The sequence below is a fragment of the Dunckerocampus dactyliophorus genome, chromosome 1, assembly GCF_027744805.1.
Source record: "Dunckerocampus dactyliophorus isolate RoL2022-P2 chromosome 1, RoL_Ddac_1.1, whole genome shotgun sequence".
Lineage (NCBI taxonomy): Eukaryota > Metazoa > Chordata > Actinopteri > Syngnathiformes > Syngnathidae > Dunckerocampus > Dunckerocampus dactyliophorus.
In genome coordinates this window covers 45,172,840-45,194,204 of record NC_072819.1, presented here as the reverse complement: position 1 = coordinate 45,194,204, position 21,365 = coordinate 45,172,840, and the positions used below count along the sequence as shown (strand labels likewise).

Here is a 21,365-nt window from a genome sequence, read left to right as displayed (position 1 = left end):
AGATACCATTAAATACTGCATTTGAAATGTAGTTATGTACAAAATTGTTTATAATGCACTGCATTCGGTATACTGTAATTTCTACAGGACGTGTGGGCGGTATCCACCCATTAGTGGTGGACTACTTCACATTTTAGTACAGTATTGATCTGATACCAAGTAAATACAGGTCCGGTAATGCTGATCCACTACTGATATACATACTGAAATACTGATAATGAAACTTTTTGCTTCAAAATTTTCGAGATCATTGAATGATTTTGCGATGTTGCTTTTATCATGGTTATAATTCCAAACGATTTTAGAAAGATTTTTTAATCAACTTATTTATGAACATTTTAACAATTCAACGTACTGTAAATACAACAAAGGACAATGCAACTACATAAACAAAATGACAAAAAGTTCCTGTTGTTACACACAATTGTTCGAGCAAAATAAAGCAAATCATGCAAATGTGTTGATTGTCATTGTTCTTCTATAAGTGACAATAACATTGTATTCTATTCTAAAATATTTAAAAGCAAAGCTACAGGCTTTCATTCTACTGATTTGGCAAATGTCGACTTCATCACGCTAGTATCGATCCTCGTCTGATACGCCCTTTGGTATCGATGTTGTCGATGTTTGGCTTGACCTGCACACCCCTCCTGCGTGTAGGAGCTCACGTTCACCGAACAGCTGGGATTACGCTTTTCATTTGCGTTGTACATTTACACACGCATCGTAAATCACTGCTTATTTGTTTATCGTGACTGTGTAGAATCCTAGTCACCGAGGTGACTGTGATCCACTGATCTTAAATCCAAGGACTCTTTGTTTGCACTTTTTGTTTGTTCACAAGCACTTGAAAGCATTTGGGAGGGAGAGGGGGAGACAGGGCGGGAGAGAGTGAGAGAGAGAGAGAGAGAGAGAGAGAGAGAGAGAGAGAGAGAGGCGTTTAAAGCCACTCGTCCTTTACAAGCACGGGCCAGTCAACAGGGGAAGTTTCAGGATTCCACACTCCAGCCATCCCGTTAAACGGATATTGTAAATTCCCAAGATGAAACTTTGCCTCCTGTTGCTGCCCGTCCTTCTTATCTGCACACTCCTTCCACTGAGTGACTGTGACGAGCAACACCTCAAAGAAGGTAATCCACCTTGGTTAGTTAGGGGGTTAGTGGCAATGGCCTCACACATCACAGCTAATGACACAAAACAGGCTCAAAAAGCTTTACACAACGTGTGTCTTTAAACATGGGATACTTTTTTGATACAGTTAGCTTTAGCTGCGTCCTCGAGTTTGGTCGTTTTAATGCGGTCGTTGTGTTGAGCATTTTACATACACCGCGGGGTTTCTTCCAAAGAGTTGAGAGGAAATGAGGGAATATACATTTGCCCCTCCGGCCGTGAAAGAAAAAGTCAGTCGGTGTCGCTGACGTGGACAGCACTGCTCATGTTTGTTTCCGCCACACTTGCTCTCCCATGGGATTAAATCTTTAACGATGAAAACGTGTGCTCGATTTCAACGAAACGACTGGCACAGCGGCATGGAGTCACGTAGGAGCATGTGTCGTCTCAACTCGAGGACTTCCATACGTAGCATTTTGAGTGTGTTCATGATGCACTCAAAAGTGTGAAATAATAACATTTCAGCTTTTTGTCTTGACATTGTGCCTTTTAACTCTATTGTTCCCACTTTTGCTTTTACAGGATAATAAAAAAGAATCCTGTACCGCAAATGGCCACCGGGCCGCACTTTGGACACCCGGTTATATATGTATAAAAATAGACAACACGTTCTTGCTTGAAGCGTGAGGGCACAGACATATAGCGTAATACTGGGTTAACTGTACAACAGATGTCATGTTACATATACAGAATACCATAATATGGAAAAAACGGATAGTATACTCGATGGTAGTATAAACAAATGTTGGGGTTTAATTGACAGGATGTGGTCTCTTGTCCCTCATTGACTGCAACGTCTCCAGCTTCAGCCCACTGTTGTCACCAGTCTATTTAATAAGTGTGTTGAGAGGTGTCATCTTCAGATGTCATGACAAATTCCTCTCCTTCCAGACCAACTTTTGGTGGTGACAGTTGCAACTAAGGAGACTGATGGCTTCAGGCGTTTCTTGAGATCAGCGAGACACTTTAATTACACTGTCAAGGTAGGAAACCGAGCGTCTTCTGTATTGTTTGAAAGAAAACATGAATGTTCACTTTGTGTCCCACAATTAAACCTTTTTATATTGTTTTGATGTGTGAAAACATGCTTATTTGTAGTAATAAAGAAAATATTACCCCTGAAGCACTTCTACTAGGCTCCGTTAGAGTGGTACCACAAAAAAATAGTGCATGGAAACAGTTAGTGATTTATTAATAACAAGCTATTTGCCTTTTCCTAAAATGGTATGTGGATTAGATCAGGATTACATTTCCTTGGAAACATTTCCTTGTACAATAATATTGTACATATTCATATTGCCGTGGCCAAAAGTTGTGTTCTTTGCTCTTCAATAACAAATTTTTCATTTTAATGATGCCCACAAAAATGGCTTGTTTCAGCATATAACAGACACTTAAAATGTTTCCTTAAAAAGTACTGAGGCTGCAGGGTTATCGAAGAACAGGAAGAAAGAAATCACTCCCGAAAGATTTGTCCATGACTGTATTTATGAAACACTGTACATATATTCATTCATTATTTGTCCTGTGTGTTTACAGGTCCTTGGTCGGGGCCAGAAATGGAAAGGAGGCGACTTCTTGTCAACCCCTGGAGGAGGTCAAAAAGTGCGAATTCTAAAAGACGCCTTGGAGGAAATGAAGGATGAGGACAAAGTTATTCTTTTTATTGACAGGTAATAGGGCTGCACAAAAAATGTCTCAATTCACACTAGCTTGCCATCTAATTGCTGCATAAAAAAAAATACACAACTCTTTGAATACCAAAGACGTATTTCTACATTTCTATAATCTCGAACGCCCGATTACAAGAACATACTCACATGTCTTTTAAGTCTTTTTGTACAAAGACGTGATGATGCAACTCTGCTGTGAATGTAACATTTCACAGAACTTCTAAACCATAGAAGCGGCGACGAGGTGGCAGAAGTGCGTTTGATGAGAGCTCAGCAGGGGTCATTTCAATGGAGGAAGTGAGTGAGCGTGGAGGAGTGTAGTTTGCAGAAGATTACGCATTGGAGGGACATTTTAATGCATGCCCACGCACGCATGCGCGCACAGAATTCAGTTCCAAATGTGAAAATTGTAAATGGTTCATGGTGGTATATTTATAAATAAATAGTTATTTTGATGTAAGGCAACCCCTATTTTGTGTTGTTTATGTTGGTATAGTTGTTTCGGTAGTTAGCTGTCACAAAAGCAAAGTTTGTGTCTAAGTGAAAGCTATGCTTGAAATGTCTTCACAAAAAGCTGTTTTAGTCAGGAACTGATATTTTCCTGAAACTTAAGCTATGTTCTACTGCTGATTGCTAAAGAATAGAAAAAGGTAGAAACACATTTTTCTTTTCTGATGGAAGACGGGAGTCTAATCTTTCTTGTGGTAGGTTCCATGCTTATATAGCCATAGAACACAATGTTCTGTGTGTCTTGAAAGATCAGTGAAAATCGTCTAAAATGGCCGGTACCGAAGGGGTTGTCTTTTGCAAAATGGCTGGGATTGAATTAGTTAATGAGCTGCATCACAAACACTGCCATTTTACTCAAGGACTCACGCTGCACTGGCGTTGACGGCCAACACTTCCTCCTCACCCTCCTCGCTTCTCGCCGTTCTCCACCGAGCCTTGCCGGTCAGGGCGAGTTGGCTTCATTGCCGTGGTTGACACCACTGCCGTGCCTGCCTATCATCCAGCAGCTCACGGAGGGAGCAATTGCATTCATTAACTGAGTTTTCTTTTGACTCTGATTACTGATATTGTGAATGTACTGTCAAGTGAGTGGGCGGGACATTTTTCATTCATTCATTCATACATTCTCTATGCTGCTCGTCTTCACCATGGTTATGGGGGCATGCTGGAGCCTATCCCAGCTGACTTCAGGCTTAATTTTGACTCTTTTTATTCACTTTTTGTTATTCGTGTTTTATTTCGGGGGCCTCCCATTAAGAACATCTAAGACCACTGGAGGTTTCATAATAATAATAATAATAATAATAATAATTTTTAAAAAACTGATTTTTTTAAAAATGCTGTTATTTTTCAGGCTTGTGCTCACCGTTGAGATGGTAAATTCAACATAGTTCTCAGGTATAAAATGTTGTGAGCAAACGAACATCTAGCCGAGTCTCAAAATTGACCAACTTTTCAGCTTTTTGCCGCAGCGTTCTACTGTACACGTACGAGGCATGATTTATAACCTAGCGTTGCATTTTTCAAACTCACAGGCGATGCAGCAACAGGTCCGGTATTGTTAGCTAGCTCTCAATAGTGGCCTGAGACGATTTGTGTGAGTGGCGCTGGGAGGGAGGCGCTGTGTCACTAGGCCAGAAAAGTAGTTCTTCGGTGTTAGCTCCTACAATAACAATGGTGCTGTAGATTGGTTAATATGCAGGTCACGTGATGCAAATGAAACATTGCTGGTGTTTTTGTTCAGAGGGCTTTATAGGAAGAATCATTCTAGCTGTTTTCTCTCTTTAGAATGCACAGAAAAGGGAAAGATACGTGTTCATGTCTCACGTAAAGATTGCAGATGATGGGCAAAAAAAGTGGAGCTTTCCTTTTAACACTTTGAGGCTTGTCCTTTTTTTTAAGTACCACAAAAAAAATAAAAACCTAAAGAAAAAAGACACATCCTCGGAGCTAATGAGTTAGTTATGAGCTGAGGTCGTGCTTGGATGTTAGTTATGAGCTGAGGCCGTGTTTGGATTTGTCACTGACCACTTCTGTGTTGGACTGCAGCAGCATTTCAGAACTTTCCTTCCTGTGTCGCACAGCTACGATGTGATTTTCGCCTCAAGTCCCAAAGAACTGCTAAAGAAGTTTGTGCAGGCCAAACACAAGGTGGTGTTCTCGTCTGAGAGCTTGATTTGGCCTGACAGACACTTGGAGGATAAACACCCACATGTCCGGGAGGGCAACAGGTTCCTCGGCTCAGGAGGTATGAGCTCATTTACCGCATTAATTTTCTGTTGTGTATAGGGAATGGTTATCACTCAGTTATTATTCATGGCAAGATATTTCAGCTTCATCTCTTCTCAATTATACAGGTAGATTGTTTTTTTACAGTCAGGTAGCTTAGTGATCATGTGACTTTGCCTCCATTCTATCATTCATTTGGGATTTCAGTCTAAGCAGAGATGGTTTGTTTCAGCAAAATTTTAAAACATGTAGTTACTGTAGCTGGAGAGAAAGACCACCTTTGTAGGAACAAGAACATTTACATGAAGTAAGCACACGGCAGAGGCCATAAAAAGTAAACCTGGTGGTTATAATGAAAGCTTTTTGTGTGTCAACTTAAGCACGTCACGGCACACAGCAAGGTGCCAGAGCGCCTGTTTACACTAGTTTACTGCTTTCCTCAGGCTTCATTGGCTACCTGCCCAACATCAAAGAAATGGTTGCTGACTGGGCGGGAGCAGACAACGACAGCGATCAGCTCTTTTTCACCAAGATTTATATCAATCCAGATAAAAGAGTAAGACAGAGGACACTAAGTTTTAGATTTGCTGCTTTGTCGTTTCGTTATCCCATTAAACATCTGTTGCTATCTTTCAGAAATCTATAAATATCACACTGGACAGTAAATGCAGATTGTTTCAGAACCTTCATGGAGCCCTTGGTGAGTGAAATCTCTTATTCTTTCTTCACTTTGCAGGCCAGGGGTGTCCACTTTTTTTCCACCGAGGGTCACATACTGACACATGAAAGGATGCAAGGGCCACTTTGATATTTTGTAAAAGACATGCTAAGAAGTTATATATATTTTTAAGAAAAAAAACTGCATCTTAACTTTGTAATATAGGTGAAAAAGCACATTGTTAGTATGAATTTTGCTCTTTTTTCCAAATTTTTGCTGTTTTTTTTTTCTTTTTCAAATATTTCAACTTTTTCTTGTAAATTTTCTTCTCAATTATTTTTTTCTCATAATATTGCAAGTTTATTCTTGTAAAATTGTGACTTGACATGACAGAGACTCTCATGCCAGAATTGGACTGCTGAGCCACGCCAGACACTGCTCTCAACAAGTCTGAATATTGACCAACCGGGGCGCTACCATTGTCTATGGAGACAGAAGGATGCCACACATCATTTTGCATTTTATGCTCCAAAATGCTTAATTTAGGCCAAAAAAAACACATACAAGTTGCTTAAATATGCATCTTTTTTACTAATAAAAGGCCACAGTCACCCGTGAAACAGCGAGGAACCACAGTATGATTTTTCAAATAAATACAGTATATTTGGAAAGAACACGATGGGGTGAAGCTGGGAAAGCTGCGAAAGTGGCGAGGGACGACTGTACAGTCTGTGGATCAGCCTCCTGAACGGGGTACCAAAAGCGTGACACAGCAAGCAAAACTGAGTTATTTTCTAACCAATCTGCATATTAAAATGAAGTATTAAATAAATGTACATCGCTGTATCATCTATAGCTATCACTATAAATGCTTTAAGCTTACCTTATATTGTCACAAACATGCTCCAAAATAGCGATGTGTCTTGCATGTAACACAGAGCTAGTGGATGGAACTCGCTTCAAACTCTGCAAGACTAACACCATGTTCTTTAAAACATTGTTAGTTTGTACTGCAGTAACACACTTCACCTTCTACCTTCACCTAAAGGAGTGGCTTATGTCCAAACAGGTGTGTGATTATGACAATGGCCAGGTGTAGAGTACTGCCCATGACAACAGCCAATGTATCTTATTTTATTTTATTCTGGACGGTGCATGGACGATGCATTTCAGCGCTTAGCCTCAATCATTTCAACTAGCTATGTGTATTCTCTAAGTGTCTTGTGTAATGTAATTCAGTTGTAAGGTTTTTATTACTGTATGTGTTTTATTATGTTTAGCCTTTTAATGCGTTTTAAATTGTTTTTAACTAGGGCTGAGCGAGTACACCACTAGCTGCATCTGTATCTGTTCACCCATCTAAATTATCTAAATTATTATCTGTACTCTGAGTGTGCGGGGCGTAAACAGGAAATGGGCTGGGCGTAAATCGTTACATTATTTTAAGTCTGAAATTGACATGAATTGATCATAAGTTGCTATATTATTATTCAGTTGTACTATGTATGCGTGTAAGTCATCTGTAAGACTTGTGTGAAGTCGGTGATTCATACAAACTAAGAAAATTAAGTGATGGCAAAGAGGGACATAATCTGTCCGCCTTGTTCACTGTATTTTTCTCAAAAACAGCGCGTACAAGCAAAATTTTACATTATACCACTAGCCAAATTATAAGCAAGCAGACGAAAAAAACCGTCAGTGACTGACGCTCGAGCTGTCTTGTGAAATGCACCGCATACATTACGAAACATGTTTAGGATTGCATACTGCAACGTATTGAGAGGGGTGTAATATTTGACCCCGATTATGTATCAAATGTAGTACGATAGCCATACAGACAGAATGTTTGATGCAGCTGTGCAGGTGTACATAATGTTTTGGCCGAAATAGAGGCGAGCCGAGGAAAACCCTAATAAAGCAGAGGCAACGCCACACGAGCCGTTTTCAACTTGCCAATTGCGCCGTGTACTTGAATGAGGCACCGCTCACCTCCTCTGCGGCTCCAGCCTGCACAATGTGTTCCGGGAGGGGCGGTCGCTCTGTGTGACTGGCCAATCACAGAGCGTGAAGAGCGAATACATAATGAGGATTTTCTTTCATCACGATTTCATCACGATCGGCAAAAATGCAATATCCCTAGTTTTCACTGTCTTATTGTGTTTAACATCAAGCTTACCGGGGACAACAGATTGAAATTTAACTTTGGCTAGAATCTGACATATTTGTATATAACGTACATGTTCACCAATATGTACTGTCCCTATCTTAAGTAAATAAATAAATATGGAAGCATGTTGTAAAAAAAAAAAAAAAAAAAAGTACTTCCTCAAAGTGTATTGATTAGAAAAAATATATCAGCAGAAATCCTGAAGGGAACAAATATCCTGGACATTATGCCATATTTCATTTTCACTACTGTCAGAATTTGGGCTGAAAAATGAAGAAATAACATGCAAATACTTAGAATTTCACATTGTGTGTCAAGGCAGAGGTCAGCTCATTTGTCATTGTAGTCTTGTGCGATTCAATTTTAGTTACATTGCGTGCAGCGCTGGTTACATTTGGTACGCACACAGGTTTCGGATTCAGCAAAATGCGTTTGTTCCACAATGAGGGGTTATACTTTAGAAATGTAAGTTCCATCGTTTGGTGTTATTTCTTTCTTTGTGACACACTTTTGCACGTCAAAAGATGGCGATGCACAAACGGGCTGAAATTGACATAATTTTGTGTTTTATACACAACAGGCCAGAATAAAATATTCAAAACTGTTTCCCCTGTTTATTCAATATGTTTGCCGTATCTTTTTATTTGTTTATTGCTGCAAATGACTGTAGTCTGTGACAGCACCCTCTCTGGTACCCCTTTCAGGAGACTGACCCATATACCAGGGGTCTTCAATTATATTTGTCATTATATTTGGCCAGAATTTTTCTCGCCAGTGGCTGTGAGGGCAAGATGGTATTGTTAAAAAAATAAAAATACATTAAAAAAAAGGATTTCTCTGGTATAGAATGTATATCACAATGAAACAGGTTGCAGCTGCCTAGACGGGGATGGCAGGTTTAAACATGAGCTGTGCTCTGCAGTTTCTCCCGGATTTTTTTCCAAGAAAGGAATTTGTTAGGTGTACGTGAGGTTGGGGTGTTAAAGCTCTCATAGGTAACATCCTACTGATCCAAATGATGAAAACGGGGCTTCAGACTCACGCTGTATATAGAAGCAGGAGACATGAACACCCTGCCTAGGCCCTCCTTAGGCACGAAGCAGTAGATGAGTGAACATCTCTAAGTGAATGTTGTGTGTATGTGTGTGTTGCGTTTGCAGATGAGGTGGTGTTAAAATTTGAGGATGGACATGTACGAGCCAGAAATTTGCTGTATGATACTCTACCTGTCATCATTCATGGGAACGGACCGACCAAGGTACTTACTAGTCCCACAGTATGACGACTTTATATTTGGATCTTCTTTTGGCACTGAATTGATGTAGTAAGGTGTTTATTTAAGGGTCAATCTAGGCTACTCAGCCAAAGCAGCAAATTAGTAAAACAACAATCATAATGTTGTTTTATTGTAAAGATTAGCAGATTTTCAGAATTAGCAGAATGTGGACAGTCATGCCACATTTTGAGGATACTTGTATTCACTTTTTGATGTCCCGAGAATGTACCCTTTGTCATACCGCTTACAAAATGCTATTTTGCTGGATATTAAGAGATGCGATAACCTACAAGAAGACGTTGTTTTGCAGCTTCAGGTTAACTACCTGGGTAACTACATACCAAACACATGGACGTTTGAGACCGGCTGCACCGTGTGTCACAAGGATCTACTCCCACTCGCATCTCTAAAGGTTTGTAACAAATATTTGCTGAGAGGCAGCATTGTCTTCTAACAACTCTGCGTTACCAGCTTCATTTTAAGTTTACTTTTGATGTTCAGAGTGTTTTCTGATCAGCTGGTGTGCATGAAACAGATGATCACTTTCTCCTGACAATCAATATTTTCCCCCCATCAGGAAGACGAATATCCCTTGGTGGTGATTGGTGTCTTCATTCAGCAGCCCACCCCCTTTGTCGGTGTGTTTTTCGAACGCCTGGTGAAGCTCCAGTATCCCAAGAATAGGCTCAAACTCTTTGTTTTCAACAAGGTAAAAGGACAAGCTTTACTTTGATGTCATGTTATCACCTGACTGCAGGTGTGTACAATGGCCTCATCAATCAGTGGTGTACAGAGTTGGATGTTACTATGACACGCCCCGAAGCAAGTCACATGTCTGATCTACTCATCAGGACTATCTGATTTAGATTTGATTATTTTTAGGGTTAAGTGGCCGAGATCAAAGTGACAAAATTGTAGAATTGGAATGATATCAGACAAAAGATGGAATTGGCTTCTCCTGGATAGGTTTTTGTTGGCTAATGTCTCCTGACGCAAATATGCTGATGTTATTCGTGTAAATCTGATTGGTTAAAGAGTTGCTACTAGTGTGTATGTGACGTGGGCCAGCACTCCTGATTCTGAAGGCTGAAATTTGATTGGAAACACGTACACTATCGGAGGCTGTGCAGCCAAGAGATGCGCTAAGAAATGAAAATAAGATTTCATGGAACAAATACTACAATTTAAGTTGTAAATGTTGATCAGTGCTTCTGTGTGTGTAGTGTTTAGGCCAGCGGAGAAGGCCTTGCTGGCCCTGAGGGCACACCACTGCTTCTATTAAATATTTATATGTATTGTTTTACAGGAACTGCACCATGAGCGTGAGGTTAGTTCTTTCCTGCAGGATTATGGAAGTCTTTACCTGGATGTCAAGTTCATTGGGCCCGAAGAAGGGTTAGATGGAGCAACTGCACGCAACATGGGCTTGTGAGTCACCAAGTCACAACACAGTTTTCAGTAAATTGACTCGATCTACATCTTGACACATGTTTCTCTGTTTTTAACATTTTCCTCTATTCTGTTTCATCTCTTTCAGTGATATGTGCAGGAAGCAGGCAGACTGTGACTATTTCTTCAGCTTGGACATTGAAGTGGTTTTGAAGAATGAGAACACTCTTAAAACTCTGATCGAACAAAACCTGCAAGTATCAAATGTTGACTACTAAATTTCACCGACTGTATTCAGACAGATTTAGAATTCTAATAACGCTTCTTCAATTGCTTTTTAGACCTATTGTGGCACCAATGTTGACCCGTAGTGGCCGATTGTGGAGCAACTTCTGGGGAGCCCTCAGCGCAAATGGCTACTATGCCCGGTCTGAGGACTACGTGGACATCGTTCACGGACACAGGACGTAGGTTACTTAAACGTTGTTCATTTTCCTTCTATTGAAAATATTGTTTTGTCATGATACAGAGGAACCATGGCTAGTGTTGTTAATCCGTCCCACGAGGTTCGACTCTAACCGAAACGTATGCTAACCGAATCAATTTTCCCATCAGAAGTAATGGAAATCCAATTCCTACGTTCCAGAAAGCCAACAATGTTAACATAAAACATGTTTTACAATTATAATTTCACATACATAAAACAATTCTAAATACAGTCCATATAATACATATAAATGATGAATGAAAGGGATAAATATATGTATATGTGTATGTGTAGTCTTCCCTCGTTTATGGCAGGGGATAGGTTCCCAAAACAACCCGCAATAAGTGAAATTCGCGAAGTAGCCAACTTTAATTTTTTACAATGATTACACAAGGCTGTAAAACCCCTCACCATACACCTTGTACACTTTCCTCAGACAAGCATTAACATTTTCTCACATTTCTCTTGTTTAAACACTCTCAAAAGTTCAAATTTTGTTTGAATTTTAATGATCAACCTACTAGGTTGGACACAAGTAATAAGTGACACACATGTATTTCACTTCTCTGACCGTCCCTCTTCGTCCTGGCACCGTTCCGCTGCAGTGTTTTTGTATCCTTGTTAAAATATATTGCTCCTGTCTTCCTATTTTCCTCCTCCTCATCATCCTCTTCCTATTTTCCTCCTCCTCATCATCCTCCATGAACCAAAGATTCATTTATTCCGTAATGGCGCCCTACAGCCGCAACTTCTGCCTTCCTTCGGCATTTGCAGAAGTCCAAGTTTTTGTGCGATGGCTGGCTTCCTCTGCCTTTTGGGTGCAAAACAATTTGTCGACATTGTGGGTTTTGTCAGGGAGACAAAACCCATTATTACAGCCTGGTAATAATGTTGGTGTATAAAATGTCTAAGGTTGTCCTGTTTTCAGGGGAATATGGAATGTCCCATACGTAACGAGTGTGTACCTGATGAAGGCCAGCCTCCTCCGCTCAGAGCTCTCAGACAGTGATCTGTTTCACTCACACTCCTTGGACCCTGACATGGCTTTTTGTCAACATGTTAGAAATAAGGTGATTGAAATATAAGACAAATTAATCGGTCATAGTATGATAAATGGAAAGCAAATTGGAATGCATTATAAATATAAAATGCCTTGCCTTTCTCCTCAGGGAGTTTTCATGTATGTAACCAACATGCAAACTTTTGGACGGATCCTGTCAACAGAAAACTATCAGACCAGTCATCTGCATAATGATCTGTGGCAGATCTTTGAAAATCCTGAGGTGGGAAACATACAGTAATCAGGTTTGAATGTCACAGTGAATGCCAGAGAAGGCATCCTATATAGTACTGTATTTTATATTACTATACAAGATTATATATGATTTTTGGCTGCATTTTTTTGTTTGTGACCAGCGTTAATCAAACATTTGTTAGTCAAGGTTGATGAAACTTTATAGAGGGGTTTCTGCCGGTCTTATTACTTTTATTCCACATGCAAAAACCTAAAAGACCAGTAAACATTAAGAATATGGCAGCGTCAGTTGTGGTGATAGTTTATACAGTGGTGTGAAAAAGTGTTTGCCCCCTTCCTGTTATCTGATTTTTTTTTTGCACATTTGTCAGACTTAAATGTTTTAGATCATCAAATTAATTTAAACATTAGTCAATGACAACAAAACTGAACACAAAATGCAGTTTTTAAATGAATCTTTTTATTATTAAGGGAGAAAAAAATCCAAACCTACATGGCCGTGTGAGAAAAAGTGAGTCCCTCCCTTTGGGACTCTAGCAAACCACAGTGAGAACCATTATCCACAAATGGTGAAAACATGGAACAGTGATGAAACTTCCCAGGAGTGTCCGGCCAAGCAAAATTACCCCAAATTACTCATCCAAGAGGTCACAAAAGACCCCACAACAAAATCAAAAGGCCTCGGTTAAGGTCAGTGTTCATGACTCCACCATGGGAAAGAGTTCCAAAACCACTGCTCAACAAAAAGAACATTAAGGCTCGTCTCAATTTTCCCAGAAAACATTTTGATGATCCCCAAGACCTTTGGGAAAATACTCTGGTCTGACGAGACAAAAGTAGATCTTTTTGGAAGATATATGTCCCATTGCATCTGGCGTAAAAGTAATGTCGCATTTCAGAAAAAACAACAAGAAAATGTGGTGGTGGTAGTGTGATGGTCTTGCTGACTTGTTGTGATAAATGAAACCATGAATTCTGCTGTCTACCAAAAAATCCTGATGGAGAATGTCCAGCCATCTGTTTGTGACCTCAAGCTGAAACCAACTTGGGTTCTGCAGCAGGACAATGATCCAAAACACACCAGCAAGTCCACCTCTGAATGGCTGAAGGAAAACAAAATGAAGACTTTGGAGTAGCCTAGTCAAAGTCCTGACCTGAATCCTATTGAGATGCTGTGGCATGACCTTAAAAAGGCGCTTCATGCTGGAAAACCCTCCAATGTGGCTGAATGACAACAATTCTGCAAAGATGAGTGGGACAAAATTCCTCCACAGCGCTGTAAGAGACTCATTGCAAGTTTCCGCAAACGATTGACCAGTTATTAGGTTTAGGGGGAAATCACTTTTTCACACAGGTTTGGATTTTTTCTCCCTTAATAATAAAAAGTTTCATTTAAAAACTGCATTTTGTGTTCAGCTATGTTGTCATTGACTAATACTTTAATTTAGTTTGATGATCTGAAACATGTAAATGTGATAACCACATGTGGGGTAACCACTTTTTCACACCACTGTATAATATAAACGGTGTCAGATTGTTTTGTGTAGTTAGCTGAATATCATCTTTTGTGTGTTATTTCAGGATTGGCAGGAGCGCTACATTCATGAGAACTACACTCGCATCATGAAAGATAAACTCATTTTAACCGTAAGTTGGGATGAAGACATTTTGAATTTTAACAACACCCTCTAAGTTACTTCAGCTTTTTGAGCGATTGGTATAACACTCAATTCACTTGTCTTGGTCACCGTTTTCCTTTCGCAAGTTTCAACAAAAGCCAGGTGAACAGTTTCTCTCCTGTGGACGTCACCTTGGTAAAGGTGTTTATTATCTCACAGAAGAAGACAATTGGTGCATTCAGTAGAAGATAGCAGTCGAAGGTCCAGAATCCTGAGAAGGCGGTGCTGGAATAGTCAGTCATGATTCTGTCTTAGTCTCGCAGTTCTTTCAGGCAAGGGATCCCCCTTCTGACACCAAGTTTTTAGTGGCAAATCCTGTTAGCGGGAGAGTTTGGGGGAGGGGACTGGCCAGGAATAGGCAGCAGCATCTACCACTACATTATCAGTGCAACTAATGGATCCTATATGGTTTCCAAAACAATGACAGTATACTACTTGAAGCGAGGACACATGACGTGTCATGGGCTGTGGCCATGACTGCAAAAACAACAGAGGCAAGGTCAGTGTCATGCCACACATTGCAAGACAGTGAGAGGATGAATTTCAACAGGATACACACGGTACATGTCAACTCAATGTCAGGAGGAATTTGATCAGAGTTTGCCAAACAAAAATATTACTCTAGCCATACACAGTTGGTATTTTTTTTTATTATGTCATGTAATTAAGTATTTTGCAAATACAATTGTGTGCCCTGTGAGGACCATTAGAGATGACTGGCGAGTTACAGAGACGCAAGGCATGCTGGGAGCCGACGTCACTCCCGTTGCTGGGAGACCTTCCGGCTCCCCAGCATGCTTTGTGGTACTTGTTTTGTACGCGTGTTTATTTACCTGTTGCATGTGGTGCTGTCATTTATGTGTTCGTACCGTGATTTCTTTTCTGTTCTCTTTTCTGTACGTTCTAAAGATATAAAAAAGAGACATCTCATTACTTGGAGGTATTAAAACACCTCCAACAAGGTTTTATGGTTTTATATACATGCTGTAACAATGTAGTAACGGGTACATCCTTGATAACATGTAATACTTACAGTATTTTTAAGCATTACCGGAACTACACCTAGTGTTAACTTTCCCAAACTCCAAAATACAAAGACGGCAGCAATGGCGGCAGCTCCCGATATGTAGCGTTACCTTGTTGGTAGTGGTCTGAGGCACTGTGAGCGCGGTGCAGACGCACTCTGGGCGAGTGTGTGGGGAAGCTAGTCGCTAGCTGGATAGTACTAGCCAGTGTGTTGTGGTGAAGTGTCAATGCGGCAGTAACGTAGATCGATCGGTGTAACAATGTTAATAGTAATAATAATAATAATAATGTCGCTGTAGCTTGGCTAACATGCACGTCACATCATATGTAAATGGAGCGTCGTTGCCGCTTTTTAGATTTTTTTTCAGAAAGCTTTATAGGCGGAATAAGTGTTTCCCATGACATGCAGTAATGAGCTGTCTCTTTTCATCTATTTTCATATCTTTAGAATGCACAGAAAAGAGAAAGACCTATGTGTTCATATCTGTGTATAAGGATTGCGATGATGGGCAAAAATTTTTTTAAAGTGCCATTTTCCTTTATTTAAAAAAAAATAATGCAGCCTAAATGAATTAGTATTACATGAACAACATTCAGCGGTCTATAAAATGTTAGCATAACATGGTAGTGGTGTGACTTCCATGGTCAATCAATAGTCTTTTAAACCTTGCTTTGTCATCTCTGCTTGCCAGCCTTGCCCCGACGTATACTGGTTTCCAATATTGTCCGATATCGCTTGCAACCACCTGGTTGAAGAAATGGAACACTTTGGGAAGTGGTCAGGAGGCGGTAATGTGGTAAGGTTACCATCCTATTGCAAATCGACCACAATGATCTGTGAGGAGCGCACATTTTGTTTGTATGTTTACCAGTAATTGAATCACTATAATCACAAATATGAGTACGTTTACATGCAGTCAAATAACCCTATCATTAGCGGAACATTAGCAATGACCCGGTTGCGCACGGCCATGTAAACACCAATAACCCTTTTGAAAACCCCAAATATTACCCCTGGGTTACTCCTTTTCTAACCTGAAAATGGGGTCATGTGTACGCCTATCGGGATATCCAGATCAAAAGGAACATTCATTTGTGTTGTGCGCATGTTCTGTTTGAAAGGAATCGTGAGTCTTTGGCAGAAAGCACTTGTAAACATGACGACACGCAAAACCCCAAACTTTTGGAGAGGGAAACAAGCCACCTCGTTAGTGTGGTGAAAGACATGAACATTATGGTCGAAAGTACCGCAATAGCGAAATCTGTCGGAGAAGTTACGCAAAGCAGGGTTTGTACGAACGGATCTTCAAAAGTGTCCGAATACAGCATGGATGTGCCCGCCTGCCGCCTTCCATTAATGAAGAACGTGAGACAGAACAGTGTCAAGCACTGGTGTTGGGTCAGTACCAGCACCAAAACGCAAACAAAGGCGTTCATTTTGTTGTTGTGGGTTTTGGATACAGGAAAAAGAGGCGGCAATGACGCGCATTGCGTCATGACGTTTACCGTGTGTCGAAACATTGTCCGTGCGTTTGTTGTTTTTTTTTTTCACGTCACATGTAAACGGGTTATCCAGAATGTTTCAGAAACCGGAATATTGACCTGAACCTGAATACTGACTGCATTTAAACGTAGTCACTAAATTTAGAGTAAAAAACTGATTTATAAGCCGCACCGGTGTATAAGCCACATGTCATAAAATGGCATATTGTGGCACGCACAAGTCTGTGAGGACCAGGTAGCTCTTTATTTGACAGGAGCCAATCATGTGCTATGAAAAAACTCACAACGAGGTGGTCATCCAATTGGAAATTGCAGGAGGTCATTACTCGATATGACAGTCTTTGAGTCACGGTGTCATACAAACAACACCCAATACAAGTTTAAAATGGAAAATAAACATTTTTAAGTTTTTCCCCGAGCCCAGAGAGAGGCTGATGTCATTGCAGCGCCCCCATGAATGCGTTGCTCAGACGTAATGTATTATGGGAAATATATTTTTTTAAATTCATTTTAAACTTGTATTGGTACATGTTTGTATATTTATTGGGTAGGTATTTTGAGTGTTAAGTTGCTGTGTGATGAGTTTAGTGTTGTTTGTAAGATGACACTATGAGTCAGACTGTTAACGTAATGCTGGTATATATAATGACCTCCTGCAATTGGTTGACAAGCCTGGTGTGAGTACATTGATAGCTTGTGATTGGCTCCTGCTAAAGAGAGCTACTGTTTCCTCACTGAGTTGCAAGCAGCACAGTATTTTAAACATTTCGTAGTAGTTCAGAACGGATAAACAGATATAAATTAGCTGCACCGCTGTATAAGCCGCAGGGTTCAAGGTTTAAGAAAAAAGTAGCGGCTTATACATCAGAATTTACGGTCATCTTTTTTTAATCAAGGGTGATGGAGTAATCAGTACGTGTTGTTGTCCTTCTCTAATGAGTGAGTGATAACGTTTTTTTGACTGCCAGGACACTAGAATCCAAGGTGGCTATGAGAACGTCCCCACCATCGACATTCACCTGAAACAAGTCAACTTCGACAAGGAATGGCGACAGTTTTTACTGCAGTACGTTGCGCCCATAACAGAGAAAATGTACCCTGGTTACTACACCAAGGTAAGACAGTTGCACATTTATGTGAGGTTGAGATAAATCTTCCTGTGAGCTACAGCGGGAGATGTGGGACTCGGGTGGTTGCTTGGGAGACTTGTAGCAGCACCGAGGCATCCCGAGAAAAGGCATTTGGTTAATCTGCCGTTTGGATTCCAGAGCCTTACGTTCTGCAGCCGAAACGCTAAGACGCTACTGTTGGAACTGATTTTTCTCCCCTTTTGTTGGTTCCTCTGCTCTTGTCCCGTGTTCTGCTGACAAACCTCTTCTTCCAGTGTTCCACCCCCTTGAACTTCGTGGTGAGGTACAAACCGGACGAGCAGCCCCTGCTCGAGCCTCACCATGATGCCTCCACATTCACTATAAACATTGCTCTCAACAGCAAAGAAGTTGACTACCAGGTAAACGGGGGAGAAGCAGGCTGGTAATAAAGCTTCAGGAACTGATGATGCGGGTGATGCGCGCCACTCTCTGCTTGTTCTCCCCCATCTGTGGGCATGAATGTTGGATGCGGACGCAGGCCGATGCTTGTCTTTGCTTAGCAGGAGCCGCGCCACCGTACATGCGTCGACAAACTCTCTGTGTGTGACCACTCCAGCAGTTTCTGTGTGAATGCTTGCATGACTTTCCTTCCTTTCTTGTGTGTGTTTGCAGGCTCATTTTGACTTGGCCTTTGTAGTTAGATATAAGCCAGATGAGCAGCCATTTTTGAGGCCACATCACGACGCCTCCACATTCACTATAAACATAGCACTCAATCAGAAGGTCCTTGATTACCAGGTGAGTGGCCATTACATGTTGAATAAAACATTGCGAAAAAATTTTGGGCCAATGAGTTGAACAATTCTATCGATCTGTGGGATGGAAGGGTGAACGCATGTGGACTAATAAGACAGTTTTCACATTGCTGTAGAGTACTACAGAACAAAGTACAGTTAGGCAATTTGTCCTCTTTAAAAGTGAATCACTTTGACTGGCATGTCCATCACATTCCTGGTGTTTCACATGTTTCCACTTCATTTTTTTTTATCGAGTCCGCATTTGTAAGCTTGTCCCCTTTTGCATGAATCATGAATCTAAAAGCTAAGGGCTTTGTTCTTGTTGTTGCATCCATCTCATTTCCCTGCATCTTCAATCCACTGAGCTAATCAAGCAGCATAATTGGTTTCTGCTAGTTGACAGGCTCACACTTTGTGACGTTCACGTTATTCTACATTGTGGGTTCTGTCCTACCTTGGTTTTTGTTAATGGTTCCGAAAAGTAGGAAAACCAGGGACATTTTTCCAATCGGAAATAATATCAATCCTGTTAATCATTTCCAGAAACCCAAGAATATTACCAAAAATGTCATGTTATACTGAATAATTATAGTTGTACATCTTTCTCTGGCCCCATGGCGGGTTATTTAGCAGTCATACGCAATAAAAATGCACAGACGGCGAGTTAAGCGACACGTAGGGTGCTTTGTTTGGCCACTTGATTCGAGTAACACACTACAGTACTTTGTTGCGTGCAATATTGTATGAAAACCAAGACAAAATTGGATGATCAGACTGTATGCTCGTGTATGTCTTAAAACTGAAAAGTCCAGTAACAATACGTTTAATTGCAGGCAGCACAAATGCGCACCTTCGCTGGTGGCTGTGATTACCTTTGAATGTGACTTTGTGGTACATTTGCGGCACACTGCCTGATGGGCACGCATGGCATTTGTAAAGCTGACATTTAAAGTGGAAGTTTAAAGCGAGAGGTCAACCCCTCAGAGCAGGGGCACTCCCACATTTTCAGCCTGCGAGCTACTTTAAAATGACCAAGTACCAAAGATCTACCTCCTATGATAATAAATACAGAAAATATATATTTACTGCCTTGATAAATATTAAATATGAGTATACATTGTACATGTATAAAATATTAAATATAAACATAATATACAGTTTCAAAGTTTACAGGTAATCACCGTAGCTAATATCAGTAACAAATGATTCGCAATTCAAAGATATTACACATAATTCCTCAATAGTTGTGTACATAACCTGAGTACCGGTAATATGGCCGTAAAAATAGCTACGTAGTGTTCATTAGACAAAAAGTTCATGTGTTACGTCCAGTTAGCATTTGCTATCAACCATTAGCGATATACACGAAATGAAAATTATGCAATAGACAATGCAGCCGAAGTCAAGGCAACATATTAAAAAGGGCTTCCGTGTAGGGTGTTTTTCTAATTCATCATGAAATAATAGTTTAAAAATGGAAGTGTAGAAAAATACGCATTTCTATAGTGGAGTTTGTGACGCGAAGCAAAGCCCTCAAACAGCTTTTTTCCCCCTACATAACTAGCCGCTACAAGTGAAATCAAAACCAATGGGGAAAGCTGACAGAACAGACTTGATTTATCACACGTTGGGGAAATTCAACATTACAGTATAAAAGTGTCCAAATATGGTTCCTTCCCCTGTAAAGACCTACATCGTTTTCTCAATATATTTTATATTTAAAAAGTGGACAAATGCCACAGAATCTATCATGAAGTCAAACAGGAAACAACAGCATACTTCTGCTGGTATGTCTCAATGTCTGCTTGTGACCTTAGGGTGGCGGATGCAGATTCCTACGCTATGACTGCTCCATCGATGCTCCACGTAAAGGCTGGGCCCTCATGCACCCGGGGCGCCTCACCCACTATCACGAAGGCTTGCCCACCACGGCCGGTGTCCGCTACATTGCAGTGTCTTTTGTGGACCCCTGAACGAGGGCACACGTCACCCAAGAGGACACATACACACACACACTGGCAGCATATTTAAAATAGATTATAAAGCATCACACAGAGTGTTGACTGCTGCTTCTTCACTTGTTTCAATGTGACACATTCTGTTGAACAATGAGTGGGCAGACCTGGGTTATAAAAACACAAAAAAAGGGAACTAGTGCCAGTAAATTGTCTTAAAAAAAAAAAGTCAACTAAGTATACTGTTGAAATTTCAATTGTATTTATTTTTTCCCACATAACGGGGGACTGTTGCCACTGAAAAGTCCCACGCCTACTCTCATGTGCCTGAAGTTGGCAGTGTGGGGCATATGTCTCATAGTGGTTGGTACGAAAATTTACTCCACTTTTTGTAAAACCTCAATGTTGAAATGACAGCCGTTCTTGTGCCTTAACTGTAAAAAACAGGTCAGCCCAATAAATACTTGTACTGTCAACACTGCCTTTTTGTAGTTTTATTTCAGGGTACTTTGTACACAGACATCACATTTAAATCACAACACTATGTCAAAGTCTGCTATGGTATAGAACACAATCACACATCAGTCACATGGCATAGCACTGACTGGCACTGTCTGACCACTTCTGTTTCAGTCAGGCCATGCAAATTCAAACGAAAATATGTTAAGCGTTTTCATTTACATGTCAAGTGACATTGAAGATACTGGGGAAACTTCTGTTTTGTGGTCATTTTACATTTAAAATTTAAAAAAATAACGAAGTTAAAAATGCCAACTAAAAGAGTCACTGCATAGAGTAAAAACCAACAAAGATGAAACAAAGAAAGCAGGCAATGTGATTATAGGCGGAAGCGGTCAGAAAAGTTGGGTGACTTGGGAACTGTGAGTGGAGCGTCACTCTTCTTCACTTCCACAGTCTTGTAGTGGCGGATGGGTTGTGCCTTGTGGACCTGCGGGGGGGGGGGGGGGGGGGAGGTAAAAAAAGGTGTTTGATCAGAATGC

The 21,365-nt window shown here is 40.6% G+C and overlaps 2 protein-coding genes across 6 annotated transcripts in view; one reads left to right on the top strand and one right to left on the bottom strand.

Annotated features, from left to right (window-relative positions):
* Nucleotides 1-957: 957 nt before the first annotated feature.
* On the top strand, nucleotides 958-20,868 carry plod1a (procollagen-lysine, 2-oxoglutarate 5-dioxygenase 1a). 3 transcript variants are annotated; one of them, XM_054769016.1, is made up of 20 exons: nucleotides 958-1,130; nucleotides 2,062-2,153; nucleotides 2,710-2,843; nucleotides 4,937-5,100; nucleotides 5,525-5,637; nucleotides 5,718-5,781; nucleotides 9,067-9,164; nucleotides 9,493-9,594; nucleotides 9,760-9,891; nucleotides 10,489-10,610; nucleotides 10,720-10,824; nucleotides 10,913-11,038; nucleotides 11,987-12,128; nucleotides 12,228-12,341; nucleotides 13,895-13,960; nucleotides 15,711-15,815; nucleotides 17,490-17,636; nucleotides 17,906-18,031; nucleotides 18,285-18,410; nucleotides 20,227-20,868. In XM_054769016.1, exons 1-20 carry the CDS (start codon nucleotides 1,043-1,045, stop codon nucleotides 20,380-20,382), a joined length of 2,322 nt encoding a protein of 773 aa, XP_054624991.1. In that variant the 5' UTR covers nucleotides 958-1,042; the 3' UTR covers nucleotides 20,383-20,868. The 3 variants fall into 3 exon arrangements, with proteins under 3 accessions (XP_054624991.1, XP_054625007.1, XP_054625000.1); XM_054769032.1 differs by lacking the exon at nucleotides 18,285-18,410; XM_054769025.1 differs by lacking the exon at nucleotides 17,906-18,031 and having other exon boundaries at nucleotides 20,227-20,860.
* Nucleotides 20,623-21,365, bottom strand: part of tpx2 (TPX2 microtubule nucleation factor) — a 12,648-nt gene continuing 11,905 nt past the window's right edge. For 2 of the 3 annotated variants that reach the window (XM_054769058.1, XM_054769052.1), the window contains exon 16: nucleotides 20,624-21,313. In XM_054769058.1, coding sequence (XP_054625033.1) covers nucleotides 21,203-21,313 — 111 coding nt within the window. In that variant the 3' untranslated portion in view covers nucleotides 20,624-21,202. Of the gene's footprint in view, nucleotides 21,314-21,365 lie in introns of all 3 variants that reach the window. The other variant, XM_054769045.1, reaches the window with a different exon arrangement.